At 41.7% G+C, this 25,152-nt stretch overlaps 1 protein-coding gene across 4 annotated transcripts in view; it reads right to left on the bottom strand.

Moving 5' to 3' along the window:
- Positions 1–25,152, bottom strand: part of LOC127651138 (vascular endothelial growth factor C-like) — a 155,803-nt gene that overhangs the window by 61,753 nt on the left and 68,898 nt on the right. For 2 of the 4 annotated variants that reach the window (XM_052136834.1, XM_052136835.1), the window contains exon 1: positions 21,924–22,453. The exons of 1 other annotated variant lie outside the window; for it this stretch is intronic. In XM_052136834.1, coding sequence (XP_051992794.1) covers positions 21,924–22,034 — 111 coding nt within the window. In that variant the 5' untranslated portion in view covers positions 22,035–22,453. Of the gene's footprint in view, positions 1–19,092; positions 19,237–21,923; positions 22,454–25,152 lie in introns of those variants that run through there. One more of the 4 variants, XM_052136833.1, reaches the window with a different exon arrangement.

Below are 25,152 nucleotides of genomic sequence, written 5' to 3'. Positions count from 1 at the left end.
ACCCTCGTCTTCCTTGGGTAGAGTTCCCCTCTGCCAATTGTTGCTGTGTTTGTAGAGCTCCATCCCCTCTGATTAGGACCTACCACGGGGACTTCTCCACATGCGACACTGCCGAAAAGACTCTGTAAGACCATGTGACGTATTTCCACACAATTGCAACCTTCGGGCTGGCTGTGGTCTCTGTGGTGTCTTCCCTTTGGAAATGGATATACACCTCTATGCAGCCTGATCTCATGAAAATTACATGATCATGGCAACATTTTTGCAAAACAATATTATGTGCTTTATTACGTTTCACTGGAGTTTCCCAGTGAAATGGCCTCATCTGTCGTAATCAGACGAGGTTATAAAAAAATTATTTTACATTGAGATTTCAATGAGTAAAATGTACCTCCCTAACCTAAAATTTAAACTTAAGCCTAACTAATAGTGTCCTAAAAGCAAATGAGAGGTGAAAAGCATATTCTCTGAAGAAACCACATCATTTTGTTTTGCTTCTATGACACATTGGTCTCACATGTTAGCTTGCGTGCTTTGCTGGGCTTGAACCTCGGTCTCATGAGTCCAAAGGTATATGAGGTGAGCTACCCCGGAAGCTAACCACATTTGAAGTGTGTAAATGTAGGTGGTTCTCTAAGACAAGCATTAAAATGTATAGTTTTTCAAATTATGTGTTACAGTAAAAGTGGTTCAATATAATAACATAGCAGTGTGTGAGTAATAGAGCAAAATATTATTGTTCATATAGTCATTATCAGCCATTGTGCTTGTGAATTGTTTGAAAGTGAATAAAACACAGTTTTGTAGCGCCTCTAGTTTTAAACTGTGGCGAAATTTAGAACATAGCACATAAAACTCAGTTTGCAAATATGTTATGCTAATGTTCATTCTATGAGACTAGGTTACCTCTATTTGTATAACTTTCCATTTGTTTTATTGTGCACTTACCACAAACTACTCGAGTTAGAATGGCACCATTTAGGTAATACTGTTTGCCCCTCTGTTTACTTGCTTTTAGGAGATGCTTTCTTACCAAACGACTTCAGGAAAAAAAGAAAATCAACTAAATCTCTAAAAGTTTTATCCGATTGTGATTCCAAAAGCATCTGATGTTGCATTTTATCGAGCTGACAAAATAAATCAATTGGCTGCCAATGTAAAAAATTTGTGAATGTGAGGTGTATGATTTGGAACACTTTTCTGTCCTCTGTGAACAATGAAAGGAATGGTCCAACCTCAATGGTCTCCAGCAACCCAGCCAATTGACAGTATTGCTTTCTTAGTAAACTGATGGATGCAATTCGACTTTGTCCGTGGAGACCTAGCCATGTCTGTCTGAAGCAACACACAATCAAACCCCCCAGGCCTTGACCTCTCCTCAATCAGCAGCGGAATGAGAGTTTGTAAGAAGTGTTAAAACACCAGCAGCATCTGGAAATAGCCTGAAGTCCTTGATGGAAAATGATACTGCTGTCTGGGACATTCCAGGAAACATGCCCAGTTCACCCACATCACTGATCATGGCAGTCGATAAAGTGTGCATGCTTCCCCACTTGTGGAGGTGTGAGAAATTCTACTACTACAAAAAAGTGAGAAAAATACTACTTGAATTGAGTCTCTCATAATTCCCCTTCCCTCTTTCAGAGCCTTGGTATTGGCTCAGTTTTATCATATTTAACTGGTTTACGAATATCTCTGTTGTTGAGCTCTTATTGGGCAACTCACCATGTTTACAGCAAGAATTAGCTTTCTCTTTCTAAAATACACTATGTTACATTTTCCTGTAAAACCCATTATTTACCTATGACAGGAATGTTTGGCCAGTTAAGTAAAAGCAGTGTTGTTCTACAGTAGGCATCCCTTCTTATCTCACTTTAAAAGGAGATCCTCAGAACAAAATTTTTTAGAGTACAACAGTTTTTGAATGCTTGTACTTGAAGGCCATTTTTCATGATACAGCCAGAATCCCACCCTCGATGAAAAATGTAACTATTAAGATGAAATATGAATTTAAGCCTGCATAGTTTTATATTTTATCATAAAACTGTCCATGCAGTAAATGAAAAGGGCTTTAAACTTCCAACTTTAACCTATGCTGAATTGTTTTTTTTACATAAACAGTGCTCGAAGCAGTACTACCAATCATGCAAAAATACACTGGCAGCTCTTAACATGTCCTGCTTCCACGAAAATGGGCTGTACGCAATCTGTATCCCACAACTCAGTCGGCAACTACTCAGAGAGAACCCCGCTCAACTCTCTTGTGACGTGCAGTGGGACATTACAAGCAGCTTTCTGCTTCTTCTGAGCACTGAGCTGCCTCAAGATCTTGCATTTTGGGGCTTCATTTCATTATGTTGTGGCTTATTTACGTTATTACTATTATTTGCTCAGCAAATTTGGTTTTGTTTTGCACCCCTCTAGCACTGTACATTTCACCCAGAAACTGGAGCTCACACATGCTCTTACTGTATGTTTAAAAACACTTCCCGTTTCAGCCACTGGGGTAGTGCTTTGAATTTCAGTAAGCACAGACAAAGTTTAGCTCAATAAAGGTCAACGTACTGTTTCCAAATTCACTGTGACATCAGTCTGACTGCACACCATGGAAAATAGCTCCAATCATGGGAAGAGGAAAAATATAATTCTTGTAGGAAATGACATTGACTCAACTTCTGTTTATTCAGGAAACTCAAATACCACAAAAAGAGTCTGAACAAGTCTATTGTATGTGGCCTCTTCCATGTCTTTGTTTACAGTGATTCCTGAGATAAAACACTGGTCTGTTTCCTACCAGAAACAATGGAGACTGAGAAAATGATGTGTGTATGTGTGTGCATGGCACATAGACACATTCACACATTAGTGAAGTAAACTTCAGGTTTGGTAATTGTATAAACACCAATACAAAGTCTTATTTATATTCTTCTAAATTTCTATTCCTAAACTAAAATAAAGGGAGTGATGGGGGGAAATACAAATGGGAACCATGAAGCCTGTGGGCAGCTGAACCAGTTATGAAATTCACTGTTACATTATTGTGGCTGTTCTGGATAATAGGGACAAATTAATTCAACAAGATTACATAGGAAATCATGTTCATGCCCCGAAAATCTCCCGCACTGTGCCTTTGATGTCACATCTCTTTTGATCTCAGGCTTCAGAGAGAGACTACATTTGCACAGAAGTAAGTAAAATAATGTTGTTTTGGTCTGAGTACTGTTATAGTTAGGCTTAGGTTTGGGTTAGGAATATATTAATGCAATTAATGCTCAAATGTTGCCGAGAATCAGATGCCTTTCACATCACATTCATTTACATAGTACAGTTACAGTTATCGTTAGGCAAAGGGTTTCAGCTGGAGTTAGAAGTGTATATTACAAGCAGGGTTGGGAGGGTTCCAAAGTGTTCCAAGCATGACATAAGAATGCCATGGTCAACAGTGTAAAACGCTGCAGTCAAATCTAATAGCAATAAAATTGCAGAATCCCCAGAATCAACTGATAGCAAGATGTCATTTAAAACCCTTAGGAGAGCCGATTCAGTACTATGTTTTTTCCTAAAACCAGACTGAAATTTTTCAAAAATGCTGTTTCTTTCCAAGAAACTCTGTAATTGATCCAACACAACTTTCTCCAAAATTTTGGCAAGATAAATCTAGATAATTAGATAAATCTGTTGGGTCCAAATTTGGCTTTTTCAGTAATGGATTTACCAAGGCATGTTTAAAATACGTTGGAACAGACCCAGATAAAGACTGTTATTTACTACTGATAAGATCCACATCTGAACACTATCAAATATCTGTTTAAACAAGTATGTAGGAACAATATCAAGGGAAGAGAGCAACTATGTTCATTAAGAAGGACATAGAGATCAGCTCCAATGAGTTTAAGAGCATGGTGCAGCTGGGAGGATCCAAAAGAACCATCTGTTGAGGGCACAATCGACTGTCTAATCACTGCTATTGTATTCACAAAGAAATTCATAACATTTTCACATAGTGCAGAAGATTCAGCAGGATAGGTATTGCCTATAGGATTTATGGCAGAATTTAAGATATTAAACAGCATCCTGGGTCTGTTTGAGTTGTTAGATATTATGTCAGAAAAGTAATTTGACTTTGCAGCTTTCACTGCTTTTTATATTTAATTAGAGATTCCTGTAAGATTTCAAAAGACACTTGTAAATTATCCCTTTTCCATCTATGTTCTGCCCTCATGCAAGCTTGCCCTAGTAACCAAGTATTGCTGTTTAACCATGGTTCAAATTCGTTTTTATGATATTTTGGCCTTAAAGGGGCAACAGTATCTAAGATATCGCTGCACATTGAATTAAACACATTACGAAACTCATAAATATTTTATGTGTTTGCAAGATGTTCAACAGAGTGCAGCCTCACTAAATGCTGCAGCAAATTCCTCCCCAGATGTCGGACCAATTCTTTGTATCCATCGTGTAGGTCTAATGATTTTAGTATCATGCTGAACAAGAGGGACAGTGAACGTTACCGGCTTATGGTCTGAAAAACTTTAATCACCTATTTGGATGTCAGAAATAGACAGGCGGTGGGACAGAACCTGATCTAAAATATGGCCATGTGAGTGTGTTTGTTCTTTCACCAATTGTTCACAATCAAAGGCATTAATAAGACTGACAAAGTATTTGGCTAATGCATTAGAGGCACAACAGACATGAATATTAAAGTCACCAACTATTAAAAGTCTGTCATATTTAGGAGTGGTAACCCCTAAAAAGTCTGAGAACTTGGTAATAAAGTCTCTGTTAAATTTCGGTGGACGATACACAACTGCCACCAGCAATTAATTTGTCTGGTCCATTGAGATCAACTGTAATTCAAAGCTTGTATATGTATCAGTTTGTAGTATGCAGCAACAAAACTGTTTTTAAAAACAAATGCCAAAAAACAAATGCCTCCTCGGCCAGATTGAAGGGAGGATTAAAAAAGTTATAATTAGAAGGGGTGAGTTCCGAAAAAGGACTAATATCTCCAACAGAGAGCCATGTCTTGGTCATAAATAAAAAGTCAAGGTTCCCAGTGATAATAAAATAATCTTATTCGATACTGAATCACTAACTGGCTGTGATATGAGCTGTGATGCCTGACACAGAGGGTGAAGACAATGATGAACCACTCCACAGTGCAAAAAACAAGGAGAGCACCGCCATGTAAACTGCAGAGACGTATCCGCTGACAGATGAGTGATCCATTGACGAGGCACTTCCAAAGAACGGGACGAAACGACAAGGCCATGATCCAGTTCCCACACAAAAGTGCCCAGACTCGGCTGACAGGCCCATTCAGACAAAAGTATTATCTTAGCTTAACAGCTATACCTCCCCGTTTTCCTCTTCTCCTACGCTGTTTCATCCGGGAAAGAACACACGGCACACGGTGCAAACCTGCAGGTATGCCAGGAAGGGGGGAGGACGAAAACTAAAACATGGTCCAGTCAGATCTTTGCTGAAACAAGGCTCAATAATAAGTAAAATGTTAAGGAGTATCTGACGATCGAAGGTTACAAGGCATCATGGAAGTCATAGCAAATATAATAACAAACACAAACAAGCCGAGCAGCAGACGGCATGTCATGGACAGTGGCGCCATCTTGCTTCTATTAAAAGCCAGTTGTAAAGAGAATTGTTTTCATATGTGCAGGGTGTAAAATAATGAAGATGAATGCTTATTTGATTTAATCTACCCCCCAGCCAAAGCCCAAACCTAACCCTAAGCATTAGTAAGGACAAAATGCAATGTTAGGGATAAAAATGCAACCTCATTATCACGCTTGTGATTGTTTATACAAACATGATTTCCCCATCGTTTGAATGGGGATCAAACTGTGGTCTCCTGGGAAACTGACATAACGCACTACCAGTCGTACCACGAGAGAAAGTAACAATTGTGGAGACGTTGCAAATATGTCTGATGGGAGATAGGGCATGTCAGTGAGTTGGCATACTGTTGCCAATCCTAAGGTACCAGAACTTTCGGAAACAGCATGCCGACATCCTGTGTGATCATGTTGCACTGGAGGCTGATTTCAGCTGTTCAGTGATTTTTTTCTTAAAAAATAATTACATAATTTCAACACAAAAATTGTTTCAGACAGATTACAAAGTTGCTGGTTTTAACATATCTCCGAATTAGTTTGCTTTGGACACGCAAGTGCAGAAAATATGTTAACTAAAAGATCTTCAATTTCAATTTAACAAACTAATATGCAGTTTAAATACACTACATTCAAAGATGCATAGCTTATATGCATATGAAATAAAAAACAAAATTAAAAATCAACAAAAATAAATAGCATGGCTCATTAATTTGGTTAAAATGTGAATGGCATAAATATGGGGTTGCATTTGGCCCCTATAGGAAAATTATTAATTTGAAGTTATGAACTGACGAAAGAAGCAAGTAAATTTAGTGGCCAAACATGGGCCACAATATCCTGTTAACCAATAAAAAAAAACTTCACTACTAATGCTAGAAAGTGTCTCATTGATTGAATCACAATAGACAGCAGCTAAATACACAGGATGCCATGTCAGCTGCAACAAAACCATGATAGGATTCCACATTTGTCAAATCATCCCAATGAAGATGATGACTACATCATGATTGCCACATTTGCATCATTAGAGAGAAAGCTCATGCCAGACATCCTGAAGCAATATGCAGTCACCGGATGACTTAGTGTTTCCTCAAGCTTACCACAAAACTTGAAACTGACACAATGGCAAAATTAAATCATTTTATGGCTATGAGGTTAGCATTTATACCCTTAGCTGATATTAGTATTCGGAGCAATTTTGGATAAAGTTTCACTGAATGAATTCCTTCAGTCTGAGTCAAAAATACTTCATATATTTGCCAGGTTCGTACAGTTTTCATTTCCATTACAAACCCTCTCTCTTCTAAAAATTTTCATTAAAATGTAATCAGAACTTCAGACTTCATCACAATCAAAATATGATTCTTTTCAACTAGCACAACTGACAGTTGCATATGCAGAATATCTATCAAATGTACTTTTCTATTTTTAACTATTAAGAAACCAATTTATCGCAGATTGAAAGAACCAATAATATTTTGCTACACACGTCTCAGCCACAAATTTGACAATTAATTCATAAATAAATACTAGTGCTGTCGAAGTTAACACATTAATAATGCGTTAACACAAAATTCGTTTAACGCCACCAGTTTATTTTCGCGTCAGTTCGCTCAAGCACCGCTAATGTAACCTGCATTGACCTTTGGTGGGAGACATTATGCGGACACATGCGGCAAGCATTTGGTCAATGTAGCACAGCAGTAAAACATACCCACAAAGCACAGATAGAGCTTGGAACTTTGTAACATGATTGCAGCGGCAAGAGAGCTGCCATTTGAACACCTGTCTTTTACTGCGAGGCGTGGTACGAAAGTAGCGAAATGAAAGTGTGAGTGCGAGGTGATCGTCTGTGTTCCGAAACCTCTACCGGGTCCTTGAAATATGTGTAATGTGCCAGTAAAGGCAGCCAGTGGAGTCTCTGGGGCCCCCCTAGTGAGTTGGTGCCCTACGCAGACTACGCGTAATATGTGTATAGGGAGCACAGCAGCAGTACTGATTACCAGCTAACGGAAACTCTGCTACCGTCTCCAAGGTTCTGTCACAGTGTCTCTGTTTGATGGTGCACTAGCCAAAACAGAAATTGCAGACATTGCTGGAACCCTGCAGGCAATCTACACTGTCATAGTTAACCCATTTAATCCCACCAGTTACAATTTTGACTGGGGTCTAAAAGGAATTGTTGATGTAGTTTACACAGAGTTGTCATTTTTAAATGACAAAAAAATTTTTTTTGAATGATTGGTGCAAATAGTCACATGACCAGAGCTATTTAATTTCACTGTGCTCCTGGAAAGATTATGTCTGTCAAAATTTCATAAAAAGAAGTGAATAAATCCTGTCATAATACACTTACAACTACCATACTTTGTACATAATTTTAATTGAGTTGTGTTTATTTTCTGTTGTTCAACTCTGTTGGTGGGGTAGACTTTGTGTGGATGACTGATAAATACATCTGGATGAAGCATATTTTGTCCACTCAGGTTTATAAAGATATTGTGATTAATCGTGATTAACTACAAAAATAATCTGATTAATCACGATTAAATAGTTTAATCGTTTGACAGCCCTAATAAATACAATAAAAAAATTGTATATTTATGGTTATGTTTCATTCATAGTTGCAGCCAAACATAGTATTAGCTGAAATATTTTCTGAATGAAAAGTGAAATATGCCTTTTTAATGAGACAATATATCAAGCAGTCAATTGTGGATTACTGTATATCAGTGGTTCTAAACTAGTTTTGACTCAGGACCTAGATTTTACATCAAGCTGTGACCCAACACAGTATCAAAAATCTTCATCAAATAAACAAAACTTTCTGTGAAACACAAAAACAAAATGAAATATATTAGCATATTACAATGAACTGCGTGTGACAAACAATATGCCAAATTATTAACATGACATGCAAAATTATCAACACAAAAAATCATTTTTCATAAAAAATTATTTTGTCGGATTTAACATATTCTCGCTGCAAGAGAACATGTATTTGGAGAATGCAGGTATGTCACACAACCAGTCCATGTTGGCATCTGCCTAATTTGGTTAAATTCTACCAAGTGGCAGATGGAATTGTGCCAAATTGACAGAGTTTGATTAGATGTACAACCTCTGACCTCAACATCAAATATATTGAAAACCTGTTCTCCTCCCTATTAAAAGTTAATAAGCCTTTTTATTTTTTCATTCTAAAGTATATAGTTTATATAGTACAGAGAAACAGTACTAAAGATTAAAGTCATAGTGAAAAAGACCAAATGCTCTCACTGGGGAGCATCATACGACATTGTAGAACATCACAGATGCTCATTCAACTCAAGGGTGGAAAAGCCCCCGCTGTGGACACTCTAGAGTTGAGTGTAGCACTATATCTCCACTAGAAAGAACACATGTTGCATCTGTTCTAGACATACCTTTCATCCTCCTGAGAGCAAGGTAGTATGATGCTGTGCTCACTGGACTTGAATGATGTAGTTGAAGTCTGAGGCTGAGGGCATGTCTGGGGCTGTGTGAGCAGACATTCAAAATGAGAGGAAGATGATCTAAGATATCATTAACCCACTAATGACTCTAATGATCTCCTAGAAACTTTAGAACTGACTGCAAGCTTTGAGTCCTTGACCTACGGAGAATTGATTCCTTGGAGAATAGGTCTGCCCACAAGTTTAAAGAGTAACTGAGACCCTCTTCGACATTCAACTTTTCCACATTTCAGATAAACAATCCTAATCTATCCTCTTTTCCTGAAGCTATTGAGATGCTCCCAGAGGTAGAGTGCTGCACTGCGGACCTCATGAATGCTATATTAAGGCCACTCATATGATTCTAAGCCAACTGCTGGACCCTGTACACACGGTAATGCACACATTCATGTGCTTTTGAGACTAGACTATCAGCATGAAAATAATTTTTCCAGGCTTTAGCCTGGTGCCAGCTAGACCCATTAATATGAGCTAGCATCATTGGATACAACACAGAGCAGATAATAGTGGATGACACTGGCTACGTTTACATTCACCCTCATAATGCGATTAAGGCAATACTGCGATTAAGCTGTTGCTCATGTAAACAGAATATTGCGATTTTAATATTAAGATTATGCTAATAATCCGAGTAATGATAACTGCAGTAAGATATGTGGAGTACTCCTATATTAATCGCTTTATACTGGCATGTAACGCTTTAATCGTATTTATTCCACTCTGATCAAAGTGCACCTGTGCCAGTGCTGCAGACAGATGATGTTACACTCAAGCACAGTTTCAAAAACATCACGAATCAAAAGCTGTACTTAATTCTTGGCTTCATGCAATTATTTCTTGCACTGTTTTTCAGCAGTGGTGCTCCCCAACTGCAGAAACTACAGCCCCATGGCAAAAGAAAAATATTTTCCCGAGTCGTATATGTTTGTTTGCTGTCTAAATTGAATGTTGGTGAGATAAAAAAAGACTGTTTACTGAATAAAAAAAATAATAAATAATGCCAAGAACATCTTTCAAATGAGTTTGTCCTTGGGGGCTGAACACAACATGCAGGATGTGTATTCTGATTCAAACAAGTGACTCTTATGAACCAATTCTTTTTAGTGAAACAAAACAGATATAGCATCCAGTGTAATCCGACAAACAAATTAATCTTATGAACATATTATTTTTATTGAATAAAAAAAGACAGCCCCATCCAGTGTAATCCGACAAACAAATGACTCTTATGAACTGATTCTTTTTAGTGTATCATAACAGACAGCGCATCCAGTGTAGTCGAAAATTACTCTTATTAACTTGTTATTTTAATAAATCACTCAAAAAGACATAGTGACTGACACATTTTCCTAATGCCCAGTTGTATTTAAAAATACATATTTGCAACAAGATTTTTTTTTTAGATTATTTAATTAAAAAAGCTTTAAAACATCTTGAGATGAAGATTTGCCCAAATCGTGTAAACATCTTAAAATAATTATTCCTTATACTCTGATTATTACATAATCAGAGTATTGGTGTACATGTTCACTGAAACTGTCAGTGTCTAGATGAGCACATTCAAAACGTTACAATTGTCTTCTAAATGCAACATATAACTAAAGTCTTATTACTATTTATGACACATTAAATTTGTGGTTTGTACTGGAGCATAAATCAACCCAAAGAAATATGTGATCTTAAGTTCAAGATTTTAGATGATGTCAAATTCTTAAGCCAGTTGGCTCAGATAATACAGAGCTTGCATCTCCACATTGGATGTTTCAGTCCCATCAGAACATCTCTTTCTCTTTTAAAACAAATACCATTCTTGTTCTGATCTGTTTCACGTGTGTAGGCAGGAGTGTGTCAGGACGCAGTTAATGTGCACTTCTGATGCGTGCTTGGTTAAGGTTTCTGTGGTGAAATAAAGCTATTAGCCTGGAGGGTTGCCCACTACTCAATAAAGCCACAGGGATATTAGACTTAATGTTTTGTAACCAAATTATTGAGCTTTCCAAAACATAACAGAGCTCCACACAAAATCCTCATGAAACTCCCTATAGGCACACTTAAAAACTATGCAGATATAGAGTGGCAGAGGATGTAGTTATGTAGTACTTGATTAGTAATATTCAAAACATCATTGTATGAAGCAAGCACCTAGTCTGAAACTGTCAAGAGCAACATTTATATGGTTTAAGCAGCATCCTGTCAGTGAGCAGTAAGTACAGGTCCTGGCATGTGGAGAGCACATCTTACTCAAAGTCTAAAAGAAACTATAATATGTCCAAGGCACTAATCCTTAAACATAAGAACCCTTTGGTGCCTGGAAAGACCACCAAACAACATTATATATTAATTACAGTACAAGTAGTGGGGACTCCATGCAGTGTCATACTGTAATAAAAGCTACACGACTCATAATTAAACTAATGCAATAATCTCTTGACTCCATTTCCACAAGTGATAACACTTAGTGCATAAAATATGTTGGATAATATATTGGTTTTAAATAAAACTTTTTAGTGTGAGTTTCCAGAACAACAGAGCAAGGTTTGTACACAACATGCAGCAAGCCTGTAAGAGTGGTCATATATTCAACAGAGCCCAAATCAAATATATCTGCATGTGAATAACATTAAACGTCATTGGTTCAAGCCATTATACCTCATTGTGCATCTTTTTACCAAACGTCATGACGTCATTACACAAGAACCAATATGTTGATCATTGATTTAATCTGAGAGTGAATAATGACATAAATATTGGTCTGTTCATTATACATATTAATCATATCACTTCCAAACACTTGGAATATGAAGAATTTTGGAATAGAGTTGCATAAAGTACTTTTATGACACTTGGGTACTTTTTTAAGCCTTAAAGTGAGGCAATATCCACAGCTAAATCAGTATGCTTGGTATGATGCCAATAATCAGAAGATTTTTCAGATATAAATAGGTCTAATTGTTGCACAATCTTTTTTGACTCTTCATACATATTTCTCAACTTAACTTCAGTAAAGTGTGAGCAGCAGGGAAACTTAAAGGGGGTTGCACACTGGATGTGTCTGGTGGATGACATGGTGCATTCAAAAATGTAAAGAATATATTTTCTACGAAGTTATGTAGTACTGCCGCTCCCTATAAACAGACTACGCAGTCTGTGTAGGGCACCAACTCTTACATCTTACCCAAGGAGGCCACCAGTAAGTCCACCATCTGCACTTACTTTCATGTTATACGCTATTCAAGGACCCGAAAGCAGTTGCGGAACACAAATGATAGCTTCACGCTCATATCACGCGAAACCCCCCCAAAGGATTGCAAAAGAACGCAGCTTGCACAGTTTTCCATTAAATTCAAAAAAATTATTAACAAAGGGCATGGATTTTTACTCTAGCCATCACTGGATGATACAATGTATTGTGTTTATACTGTATATCTTTCAGATAGTCTACTAAACAATGCATTTTCAGTTACAAGTATGTTGCTTTTGTGGTTTGACAGATTAAATGAAACCTATTTAAGGCTACATACAGAGAAATTGCATAAAAAACACTATTTCTAATCGTTCAGTTTGCGCAATTACACCAGTTTCATAAACTAACCTGCAAACTCTTCAACTTCACTTTATTAATTCTTGATGTACAAAAACCTTCATAGCTTCTGTGTATGGTGACTAGATTCACAACTTTGGACTGTCTGTCTGCCACCTGCATAACATTGACATGTCCTTCAGTGTACGGTAAATGTTATATCACCTCCTTGTGGTCTCCCAAAGCTATTACACTTGTTATATTAAACGAAGACCAACTGACAGTGAACTGTGAAACACACAAATTAGGCTTTTAATTTAAATGTCAACTAATATTGTTGCATCAAAAACCTATCGCCAAAATAACATGCCGTGATCAATGTATCGACATTTTATGTCATTCCTAGTGATCGCAACATTCTTCAAAATATCTCAGCAGAAGAAAGAAAGCCATGTGGATTTAGAATGACATGAAGGTAAGTAAATAATGACAGAACTGTCATATTATTATAATTATTTTTTAGAAATCTATTCCTTTAAGGTACTGATTCAGACCTAGACCTACAGTTCACACTCCTAGTGGCCCACACAATGGCTACAATTTGAGGCATAAGAAGGTTCCTTAAAGAAGGTACTGTAGGTAATAAATTTTACCCATTTTCATTGATCTGGAATGTTCTGCTCTAACACACATTCCAATGGTTCTTCGTGCAAAGGAAATTGCAAAAGCGGGCTCAGATCTGCGAAAAGGGCAAAACACAAGCACTATAAAGAATATCAGTCCCCCAGCTGTTTCAAGCAAACTGCTGTGCAACAGTCAGTTAAATTCCTCTGCAGGAGGGGACTGAGATGTGTCCAGATAACAGTTTCCAAACAGCAAAGAAACTAGCAGTCTCACATTTATTCTACTCAAATCAAATGTACTATCATTCCAGACTTTAGAGAGAAAGGACTGAACTGAACATTCCTGTGTCTATCTGTGTGAGAGTGAGGGACTGAATGAGAAGAAGGACTGTGGGAGCCTGTCAAATCTTTAGTTGGTTGTGCATGTACAGTACGCACTAACTATTGCCACAACAGCCTCATCTAAAGTGCATTGTGATTTAATTAAATATGTACAGTAGCCCAAAAAAAGTATATGGACACTTAAGTCACACTAAAAATACTTTTCATTGCATAGAGAACAAAATGTCAAACCCATTGGCATCCGTCATTAAAAGATCCCAGAGCTCAAAGCCATTTTTTTTAAATCAATTTTAACTCGTCTCAAGGTGATTTTTAATGGATGTAGGAATTAATTTCCGCTCAAGTTCACACAGATGTTTTAGCAGAGTAACCACAGGTATACAGGTATTCATCACATGAACTACTGTATGTTACATGTTATACTACGTTTTACAACCAGAAAGAGTCAAAATACTTTTTTTAACAATATATCTATTGTTTTATAATTTGAAACCTACAATAACTAAATTCTTTTTGCTAAATGTTTTGCATGAAAAGTGCAAGTGTCATATTTATTTAAATAAATGCAACTTGGTTTGATATTTTGTTATATAATGACTATAAATGACATCCATACATTTTCAAATGTGGATTTAGGGTTCAAATACTTGTTGGGGTCACTGCATGTCAGATCACCCACTCCATTTTTTCAAGAACATATGCAACATTTCAACATTAAAAAGTTTAAAAGTAACAGCTATTGAAACAGCCTATTTGCAACAGTTGCCTAATTCAAAGAATGGCTGAACTGCTGACCTTCCCTGCTGCCAAATTTTCTTGCTTATGTCATCTTGGCGTCTGACTACCCCTTCCCCCCTGTGTGAAAGCAAAGCTCCTCTAAAGTTGTGAAAGTGTTGAAAGGTGGCGGAGTCAAATCAGAAGTTAAAGGATGAGAAGTGCTGGCAGGATGATCAGCTACTAGAGCGGGGAAGATAAGAGAGGCAGACGTGAGTAATCGAGTTCCACGTGTGCTAAATTTCTTACCAGGGAAGTACAAACGGAGACGATGTCCCTGGGGAGTCCCTCAGATATCACCAGGAAATACAAATAAACAAGCAAGTGGTTCTCTCAAAATGAGAGAAAGTAAACTCTTTTTGTGAGAGAAAGAAAGTTTTTCCTATGGCTAGAGGTGCTTTTTCATGGGTGGTTGTTCTTCAAGAATTCATCATTAGAAATAAGGCACAGACATGCAGACTGAAACATAATGCTTACTCAAACCAGAGTCTCACAAGAGAATTGCAACATACTGTATAGTGGCTAATAATAGAAAATCCCACCAACATGGCAGTCCGTGTGAGGTTAAGTCTGTAGCTTAACCTTTAAAGCAATAGTTCATCCAAAAATACATTTTATCTCATCATTTACTCATCCTCATTCCATTCCAGATGTGTATGACTTTATTCCTTCTGCTGAACACAAATGAAGATTTTTAGAAAAATATATCAGCTCTGTCTGTCCCTTCAATACAAGTGAAAGGAAGCCAGAACTTTGAAGCTCCAGGCAGCACATAAGTGCAGCATAAAAGTAATCTGTAACCCGCACAAGAAGAGACAGTCACAATGTAAGTCAAACTGCGTTTTATTGCAGGCAGGCAAAAGTACAATCAAGGGGCAAATCCAGTGAAGAATGGTCAGGGTGAGCGTTAAATCGAAGCCGGGGAATCAAGATAGGGTAAAGGGGCAAATCCAGGAGAGAGTGGTCAACGAGAGCGTAGGGGGTCAAAGCCGGGGTAATCAGAATCAGCGGGACTAGAGGGAGCAAAAGACAGGGGAACAAGGGGAGCTCGAAAGCCGGGGAATCAAGAGGAAAATGACGAGACTAGTGGGAGCAAAAGACAGGGGAACAAGGGGAGCTGGCAAGCTAAGAGGTGAACGAGAGGAGGTCAAATCTAGACGAGACTAGCGGGGGGCAAAGACACAGGAAACTAAATACAATAACCAACAACCGTGAGACGAAAGGGTAGTGATATATACAGGGGCGAGTGCAGGTGTAAACCATGACAGGTGATGAGACGAGTGCAGGTGAAACTAATGTGCAGGAGTGCAGATGACGCGAGTGCAGGTGGTCATAATGTTCTGGGGGATTGGAAACGCGTGAGAAACTCGAGGAAGGGAGATTGCCTATGAGCATGTGAGCGAGTAGGAGCAAGTGGGCGTGAGGGCTTGAGCGAGCAAAAAGAGCATTCGAGCTCGAGGGGGCGGAACGAGCGTGGAAGCTCGAGGGGGCGGAGCGAGGGAGCGGGGTTCGTGACAGTATTCCCCCCTCTAAAACGGACGGCTCCTGACGGCCGCGCTCGGTTGCGAGGAAGTGGTGCTGGACGAACCCAACAAACAAAAAACCCTGAACAGACAACCCACAAAACACACAAACAAAATTGAGGGCAGTCCAAGGGGCACAGAGGGAAATGAGACATAGTGGACAGGCGGGTGGTCGGGAGATCTAGGGGGCAGCCGTAGGGCAGAGACTGGGTCAGGGGGTCTGGAAGGCGACTGGAGGACAGGGACTGGGTCTGGGGGTCTGGAAGGTGACCACCGGACAGGAACAGGGTCAGGAGGCCAGGGAAGAGGCCACAGGACATGGAGAGTGTCAGGGGGCCACCGAACAGGGTCAGGGGGCCAGGGAAGAGCCGTGAAAGGCGGTGCCGTCAGAGGCGGCACTGTAGGCGGCTTTGGAGGTGGGGTTCTGGAAGGCTCTGGAGGTGGAGCCGAAGGAGGCTTTAGGGGCGAAGGCCTGAAAGGCTCTGGAGGTGGAGCCAATGACGGTGGCGCCGTGGGAGGCTCTAGAGGCGGAAGCCTGGAAGGCTCAGGAGGTGGAGCCAATGGAGGTGGCGCCGTGGGAGGTCCCCGAGGCGACGACCTGGCCGGCTCTGTAGTCTTGGGGGGTAGAGCCGTAGGAGGCCCGAGAGGCGGAGCCATAGAAAGCTCTGGAGTCTTTGGGAGCAGAGCCGTGAGGGGCTCGGGAGGTGGAGCCGTGGGAGGCGGAGCCGTAGGAGGCTCGGGAGGCGGAGCCGTAGGAGGCTCGGGAGGCGGAGCCGTAGGAGGCTCGAGAGGCGGAGCCCTCGGAAGCTCTGGAGTCTCTGGGAGTAGAGCCGTGAGAGGCTCGGGGAAAAAGGTCGTGGAAGGCTCGAGAGGCTCGAGGGGGGGAGCCATTAAAGACTCAAGAGACGGAGCCCTGAGAGGCTCGGGAGGAGGAGGAGCCCTGGAAGACTCGAGAGACGAAGCCCTGAGAGGCTTGGAAGGGGGTGGAGCCCTGAAAGACTCGAGAGAAGCCCTGAGAGGCTTGAGGGGAGGAGGAGCCCTGAGAGACTCGAGAGGGGAAGCCCTGAGAGGCCTGAGAGGGGGAGGAGCCCTGAGAGACTCAAGAGGCGAAGCCGTGAGAGGCTTGAGGGGTGGAGCCATGAAAGACTCGAGGGACGGAGCCCTGAGAGGCTCGAGGGGAGGAGGAGCCCTGAGAGACTCGAGAGGCGAAGCCGTGAGAGGCTTGAGGGGTGGAGCCATGAAAGACTCAAGGGACGGAGCCCTGAGAGGCTTGAGGGGGGGAGGAGCCCTGAGAGACTCGAGAGGCGAAGCCGTGAGAGGCTTGAGGGGTGGAGCCCTGAAAGACTCGAGAGGAGAAGCCCTGAGAGGCTTGGGAGGGGGAGCCCTGAAAGACTCGAGAGGAGAAGCCCTGAGAGGCTCGAGAGGAGGAGCCCTGGGAGGCTTGGGAGGAGGAGCCTTGGAAGGCTCGAGAAGAGGAGCCCTGGGAGGCTTGGGAGGAGGAGCCTTGAAAGACTCGGGAGGAGAAGCCCTGAGAGGCGGCGCTCTGGGAGGCTCGAGAGACTTGAAAGGCAGAACCCTGGGGGGCTTGGGAGGTAGAGCTCTGGGAGGCTCGAGAGGAGGAGCCTTAGGAGGCTCGAGAGGAAGAGCCCTGGGAGGCTTGAGAGGAGCCCTGGGAGGCTTGGGAGGAGGAGCCTTGGGAGACTCGAGAGGCGGAGGCCGCGAGGGCTCTGAGGGGCGAGCAGAGGCTGGCAGAGCCGTGGAAGACTCTGAGAGCGGAGCAGAGGCTGGCAGAGCCGTGGAAGACTCTGAGAGCGGAGCAGAACCCCGCAGAGCCATGGAAGACTCTGGGAGCGGAGCAGAACCCGGCAGAGCCGTGGAAGACTCTGGGGGCGGAGCAGAACCCGGCAGAGCCGTGGAAGACTCTGGGGGCGGAGCAGAGCCCGGCAGAGCCGTGGAAGACTCTGGGGGTGGAGCAGAACCCGGCAGAGCCGTGGAAGACTCTGAGGGCGGAGCAGAGGTCGGTAGAGCTGTGGAAGACTCTGAGGGAACCTCTGCGGTCTTGAGCACAAGACGAGACTGGGGAGAAGGGGCCCTCTTCCTTCTCTTGCGTCCTCGGCCAACAGGGGACGTGGCCATGGGGACGGTCGAGGCTACAGGCGCTGGCTCACCGACCGTGGCGGGCATGGGCGCTGGCTCGTTGGACGTGGCGGGCATGGGCGCTGACTCTCTGGCCGTGGCAGGCTTCGAGACTGGGGCCGTGACAGGCTTCGGGACTGGGGCCGTGACAGGCCTCGGGACTGGGGCCGTGTCAGGCTTCGGGGCTAGGGCCGTGTCAGGCTTCGGGACTGGGGCCGTGACAGGCCTCGGGACTGTGGCCGTGTCAGGCTTCAGGACTGGGGCCGTGACAGGCTTCGGGACTAGGGCCATGTAAGGCTTCGGGGCTAGGGCCGTGTAAGGCTTCGGGGCTAGGGCCGTGTCAGGCTTCGGGGCTAGGGCCGTGTAAGGCTTCGGGGCTAGGGCAGTGTAAGGCTTCGGGGCTAGGGCCGTGTCAGGCTTGGGGGCTAGGGCCGTGTCAGGCTTCGGGACTAGGGCCGCGACAGGCTTCGAGACTAGGGCCGTGACAGGCTTCAGGACTAGGGCCGTGTAAGGCTTCAAGACGGGGGCCGTGGTAGGCTTCAAGACGGGGGCCGTGGTAGGCTTCAAGACGGGGGCCATGATATGGAACACTGGTTCAGTTTCTGCCTCCCCCACAGTAAACGAGGAACCAGCGTACAGTAGGGTGAGGTCAATAAACTGAGCCAGGTTGAGAGAGCAGCGACCACCAGGCATGAATGATGAGGCTGGCTCATTCAGTCCAAATTGAAAAATGTCTTTCAGAGCCACCTCATCAAAATTCACCTGGTACGCCAGGGCACAAAAATCCATAATATAAGCCTCCAAGGGTTGGCTCCCCTGGCGCAAACCCAAGAGTCGGGCAGCTGGCTCCATAATGTCAAGGACGGGGTTATGAGTTACATAACCACTGCCTTGCACGGAAAACCCTTGGTTCGCGTCCGATGAGCCATAAAACCTCTCCGGGGATGGAGAGCATACAGCGCTCGCGGATGCGTGGAAAGCATCAACGGGCTAAGGGGCAGACACAGGTGAAACAGGGTGACATAAATCAGACAAAGAACATACCTGCTGCCCCTGGGCCGCGAGCGCTCGGTCCTGCCTCCAAACTGTAGCTCTTCGCGCCGAATGTGGCGTGCACCTCCGCTCTAGTGAGCTGTGCGAATCCTCAGCGCAGGGCATTGTGACTGTCTTCGGTAACAGTTGGTTATTCTGTAACCCGCACAAGAAGAGACAGTCACAATGTAAGTCAAACTGCGTTTTATTGCAGGCAGGCAAAAGTACAATCAAGGGGCAAATCCAGTGAAGAATGGTCAGGGTGAGCGTTAAATCGAAGCCGGGGAATCAAGATAGGGTAAAGGGTCAAATCCAGGAGAGAGTGGTCAACGAGAGCGTAGGGGGTCAAAGCCGGGGTAATCAGAATCAGTGAGACGGGACTAGAGGGAGCAAAAGACAGGGGAACAAGGGGAGCTTGAAAGCCGGGGAATCAAGAGGAAAATGATGAGACTAATGGGAGCAAAAGACAGGGGAACAAGGGGAGCTGGCAAGCTAAGAGGTGAACGAGAGGAGGTCAAAACTAGACGAGACTAGTGGGGGGCAAAGATACGGGAAACTAAATACAATAACCAACCACAGTGAGACGAAAGGGTAGTGATATATATAGGGGTGAGTGCAGGTGTAAACCATGACAGGTGATGAGACGAGTGCAGGTGAAACTAATGTGCAGGAGTGCAGATGACGCGAGTGCAGGTGGTCATAATGTTCTGGGGGATTGGAAACGCGTGAGAAACTCGAGGAAGGGAGATTGCCTACGAGCATGTGAGCGAGTAGGAGCAAAGTGGGCGTGAGGGCTTGAGCGAGCAAAAAGAGCGTGCGAGCTCGAGGGGGCGGAACAAGCGTGGAAGCTCGAGGGGGTGGAGCGAGGGAGCGGGGTTCGTGACATAATCGTAAGACTCAAGTGGTTAAATCCATGTCTTCAGAAGTCATACAATTGGTGTGGGAGAGTCCTTGGTTAATATATATCTCCACTTTAAAACAGCCCTACTTTGTGCATTCAAGAGGGGGCCGAATTCTTCTGTTTTTTGGCGATTCACATTCTTTGTGTACATTTATCCAAAGCGACTTACAATGCACTTATTACAGGGACAGTCCTCCTAGAGCAACCTGGAGTTAAGTGCCTTGCTCAAGGACACAATGGTGGTGGCTGTGGGGCTCGAACCAGCGACCTTCTGATACTGCGCAGGGAGGAGAAAAAAGGGAGGGATGAAGGAAAGACAAATAATAAATAAATCATAGTTGCACCACAGCCCAGTGGGTGGTGATTTGCACGAAGAATGTGATTCGGCAGAAAACAATAAAAGACCTCTCGTGATCACGCATAGGAGGGCTGTTTTAAGACAGAAAATCATACACATCTGTGATTGCATTAGGGTGAGTAAATGATGAGATCATTTTTATTTTTTGGGTGAACTATCTCTTAAGACACAAATCAGTGGGCCCAACACCTTATGTGTGCAGACCAAGCACCCTCATTTCCCCGGCAACACAGGGAGAGACTTGCTCTATACATAAAAAGACACAATTTAAAATTATTCATGATTTACAGGACAGTTTTGCACAACAGATGAGAGATAGCCATGAATGAAATGTCCAAGGGAAAGGAATAAGGTCAGTAAATTAGCTGAGCGCTGACTGCTGCCCAGTGAATTATTCAGGACCAACACTGCTAGTAGAGTCGCCAATCCCATACATTCATATTCTGTACAGCCACATGTGCAATTACAGAACAATTATTCAATTCCATGGCATAAGCACAAGACAAATATGGACTGAAAGGGGATTCACCAGGTTTTTTTATGTTATTGCTGTCACAGTTAGGGTCAACTTTCCTTTCTCTCAGTGAATTCCAGTTAAATAAATCTTAATAACCATTGAATTTCACAGCGACCCAAAGGAGTTTGAGAGAGCAGCGAAAAATAAAGTGTGTCTAATTTTAGGCAATCGTGATCAATGGACAGCCCAAGTCACACATTACTGATGGGAAGCATTTCAAGATCTTTTCAAGATGTCCACATTACAGTGTGTAGCATATGGTATTATAGATATACTGTACATAATAATATTCCATAGAGTCTTCTACTGCTGTGTACCAAGTCAGAATGCTGTGTCAGAGTATTTGTGTGTGTAATGGCTGTGTATTTTTAAACATAATGCTGGTGGGTGTGTAAGCCAAAAGCAGTACAGAGACCAAGTCTCTAATCTTTCATTTTTAATCCTAATTATTAATAGACATCTTCTCTCTTGTGTGCAGAAGGGCCACTTTGGAGCTCCTGGGGGAATAAAAACTGTTAATCCCACTAATTAAGTGTATTGCATGATCAAATGACAACGTGTTTAAGACTACATCTCTGTCTCCTGAAGTCTCTCTCTCTCTATTTCTCCCACATAAAGTTGCTGACCCAATGACACCTGCTTCCACTGTTTATGGCAATACAATTGTGCTCTCAAATAATCTCCTTTTCTAATAACTCTTAGACTTACAAATTCCATTAACATGCTTGTGTAAAATGACCTTTAAGAAATCAACCAGTATTCTAAACTTGAATATATATAGGTTAAGTATCACAACAGCCTGATGCCAATGCTATCCCTGGATACACAAAAGATGTGTTGGAAAGATGTGTTGATAATTTTCCCCCAATGCTTCAAACTACAGTAAACAGTTTGACAATAAGTTAACAAATATATAACTTGGTTTTCCTTCAAGCTGACTCTAGATACATTTAGCATGTGAAAATTGAAACCAAGGGCAACAAATCAGCACCAAGGGCATTTAGTAAATGATTGATTAAACAAATTTCCCTACTTTTAAAATGACACAAGAACTTGCCAGTGCTTACCAGGTCATCCGCTTGATCTTCTTCATAATCGTAGTATTCGTGACTTGACTCCAAAGCAAGGTTTGCACACAGCAATACAATACAGAAGACAGAAATTCCAAATAAGTGCATTTTAGAAAGAATGAAAAATCTCTGAAGTCTGAGCAGTCTGTTGAAAGTTTCTCGTTTTAACGTTGCAGCTTTCAGCAGCAGGTTTCAACAAAACTCTGTCCTTCAACTAACATAATACACATCCAACATGTTAAGAAGGGACAGTTGTTGAGATACTGGTCCATGGAACGCACTGTCTGGAAGATCTTCCCTTCACAAGCGGCTCTGAACATCCAGTCTGTGCGGAGAGATATCGGAGTGGAAGTGTGCTGAGAGCTCAGTGGCATATTTTATGCAATTTCACGGCGTTTTCACTTTGGATACTTCTCCTCCCCCTCTCCGTTTTCCCCTGAGTCTGCCTCTCCGTTCGCTGTTTATACACATTCCGAGACATCAAGAGAGGAGTATGAGTCGTGGCACGCGCGCTTTCTCTGGTGTGGTTTTTATCACTGTACAGTCGATAATGTTTTTTGGACAAATGCGACTGCAGTGCGCCAAACTCGGTGTGCGCATTTTACGCACGTTCACATCGAACCCGTTTTTGCGTTCGTCGTCTGCAATGTTTTCCAATGGGTTTTCATGGAAACATGCGTTAGACGGACGTCTTTGACAATTGCGCCATATTATGCTTTCAGCGTCTTGCGTAGGAGCGCCGCGGTTTTTAGACTCCTTGTCAATTTAAAAAAACAAATAAGAACGCTTATAGAGACACATGTGTTCTGTCACAATCTTTGCGTTGCGTCTATCTGTCTATTATTTTGTATTATTATTAATATTATTTTTAGCGAAGTAATGCGTTCGGTTTGAACGTCCCCTTAGATGACATTAATAAAGTGTAAATCTCAATTGACAGATTAACTACTCGTGATTCACATGTCCTTGTTGACAATGAATGTGTTATGCTGCAAATTTACCAATTTCAGGTTATATTTCAAGATATAAAATAAAATGAAAATACATGAAAACAATAAAGTGTTAGTAGCCTAGTAAGAACAAAGCAAATTAGCTGTAGGGTGAATTCAGGGCAATTGAGATTGGAGCGAGTAATGTATTGTAAATAATGTGAGTTGTGGCGACACATTCATTCAAGATTCTTCCATTCAAATTATTTCCATTCATCCATCCATTTTGATGACAAGTTGAGATTGAGATAAACCAATGCCACGCCAAAACAGCATGATATACAGTTAAAGTCACCAATCTGTGGCTCAATTTAAGGGAAAAATATGTGAGTTGCTTTTGGGGAGGTTTTAATTCTTCTGGACAGTTCTTCGACATAGGGGGACTTTAGTCTTCAAGTTCACAAAGTGCTCTTCTAATGCTGTGGAATGCAAGTCCCTATTCAGTCATTGTGTTCCAATCAACGCTGTTAAATGGTTGCTTTTAATTTCATGATCTCTTCAAATACTATTTTAAGTAGCAGGCTAATCATGCACCATCTGTCAAAAGCATTCAATGTTAACACTAATGGTCTGTTTTGAATAGACTCAATGGTAAAGGATTTGGGAATGATAACCTCATTAACCATGCCATTATTGAATAGTTATATGAAAACAATGTATGTTTTATTGCAATAGAGAGAAACCAAATGTATTTCACATTAAATAAAGTCTTAGAAATAATCAGTTTTAACAAATTATTACTGAAAATGTAAATAAGGTTATTGTTAAAGCTGAAGATATAATATAACATTGCAATTCACTTGCTATACTTTTAGTATAGCAGTTTTAGTTTTCATGTTACAATCACTGCAAATAACATTCATCGATCAACAGATCCAAAGCCTACAAAAGGCTCATCATGCATATACTTGGCTCTTTGCACATGAACAGTGTCTCATTATGCTTCTCTGAATGCTTTGATTGGTCTTAGACTAAAAGGTCAAGATTCAGGCTGGTTTTATATGGATTAACAGAGGTCACTTTTGCTTTGGCATTAATGCACAATTTATCTAATTTTTTCATGAGATAAATTGAAACAATGTCAGCCAGGAGTCTGGAGATGCTATAAAAGATTAGCTACAACTGATAGCATCTTATTGAGAAAAGTCATAGGCATTTGATTTCCTCAGTGTAACTTTTGACAACTTTACAGAAGCTGACTGCAACTTTCATGCTTTTGTTTTGCATGACAATTTACATCCTTGCACATTTTTCTTCATCCACACATAACTAGGAATCTGGTATTAGTGTCCTGATTTAAACTCCTTGTGCTTTGTTCTCTGAAATCCTTTTGAAATTAGTGCAGCTTCATGTAGAACATCTGTAATGTCTTCATTATGAGAAACATTATGAGTCAGTTCTGACTTTCACAAATTCAAGGCTGATCTAAGGGGTTTGTCTAACATTATTTCGTGTTTTTTTTTAATAGCTTTTTTGCTACTTATTACAGATGATGTGTCTTAACTCTATTAAAGTTGTTATTGGCTTTCAACTCTGTAGTGTATGTTTACCCTGAGAGACTATAAACAAGCATATCCTGTTATAAGCTTATTACAATAGCATTACAGTATGGAACTGAAGCCAACCGATTATAAAGTTGTGATAAGTTATCTTGGGCTTAAATCTCCTAACGTATTTATGTTAATTATGTTATTTTAAATTCACTTAACTCTCAGAGTCATTTCTCAACAATGTATCACCTGCATATTTTCTTTTAAGTTTCTATTCTATAGCTGTTTCATTAACACCATCAAGAGAGTGGGAGAACCATAGAGATCCAAATAAGATCTGACTTTGAAGATGAGCTTTAATTGCAAATCTTGCTCCAGTTCCTCCCAACACACTTTTCTGCTACACCTGGACTAAACATAGGACCACTGGCTTCATTGTGTGCCACCAACTATGAGAGCCTGAGTTATTCTGTGGTCCAAAAGGAAGACCACAGGAATTTATGAGGGTCCTCATGGAACAGTGACCCAGCGCTGTTTAGCACTTTGCTTCTCTGCTCATGTGTGCACAGCTTGTTTTCACACACTGGGAATTGCTACTGCTGCCGGAACTTGGAAACAATGGGTGTGGGAGTCCTGTGACTGGAGCCGCTGCTTTAGAAAGCGCTGGACCCTGTTAATGCTGGAATTTGTGGTGTCCCTTGAGTTTCAAACAACGGCTGAGTTGGGCAGGGTAGATCGATGAGGATA

Source organism: Xyrauchen texanus, chromosome 11, assembly GCF_025860055.1.
Source record: "Xyrauchen texanus isolate HMW12.3.18 chromosome 11, RBS_HiC_50CHRs, whole genome shotgun sequence".
Lineage (NCBI taxonomy): Eukaryota > Metazoa > Chordata > Actinopteri > Cypriniformes > Catostomidae > Xyrauchen > Xyrauchen texanus.
This window is presented reverse-complemented; position numbering and strand designations above follow the sequence as displayed.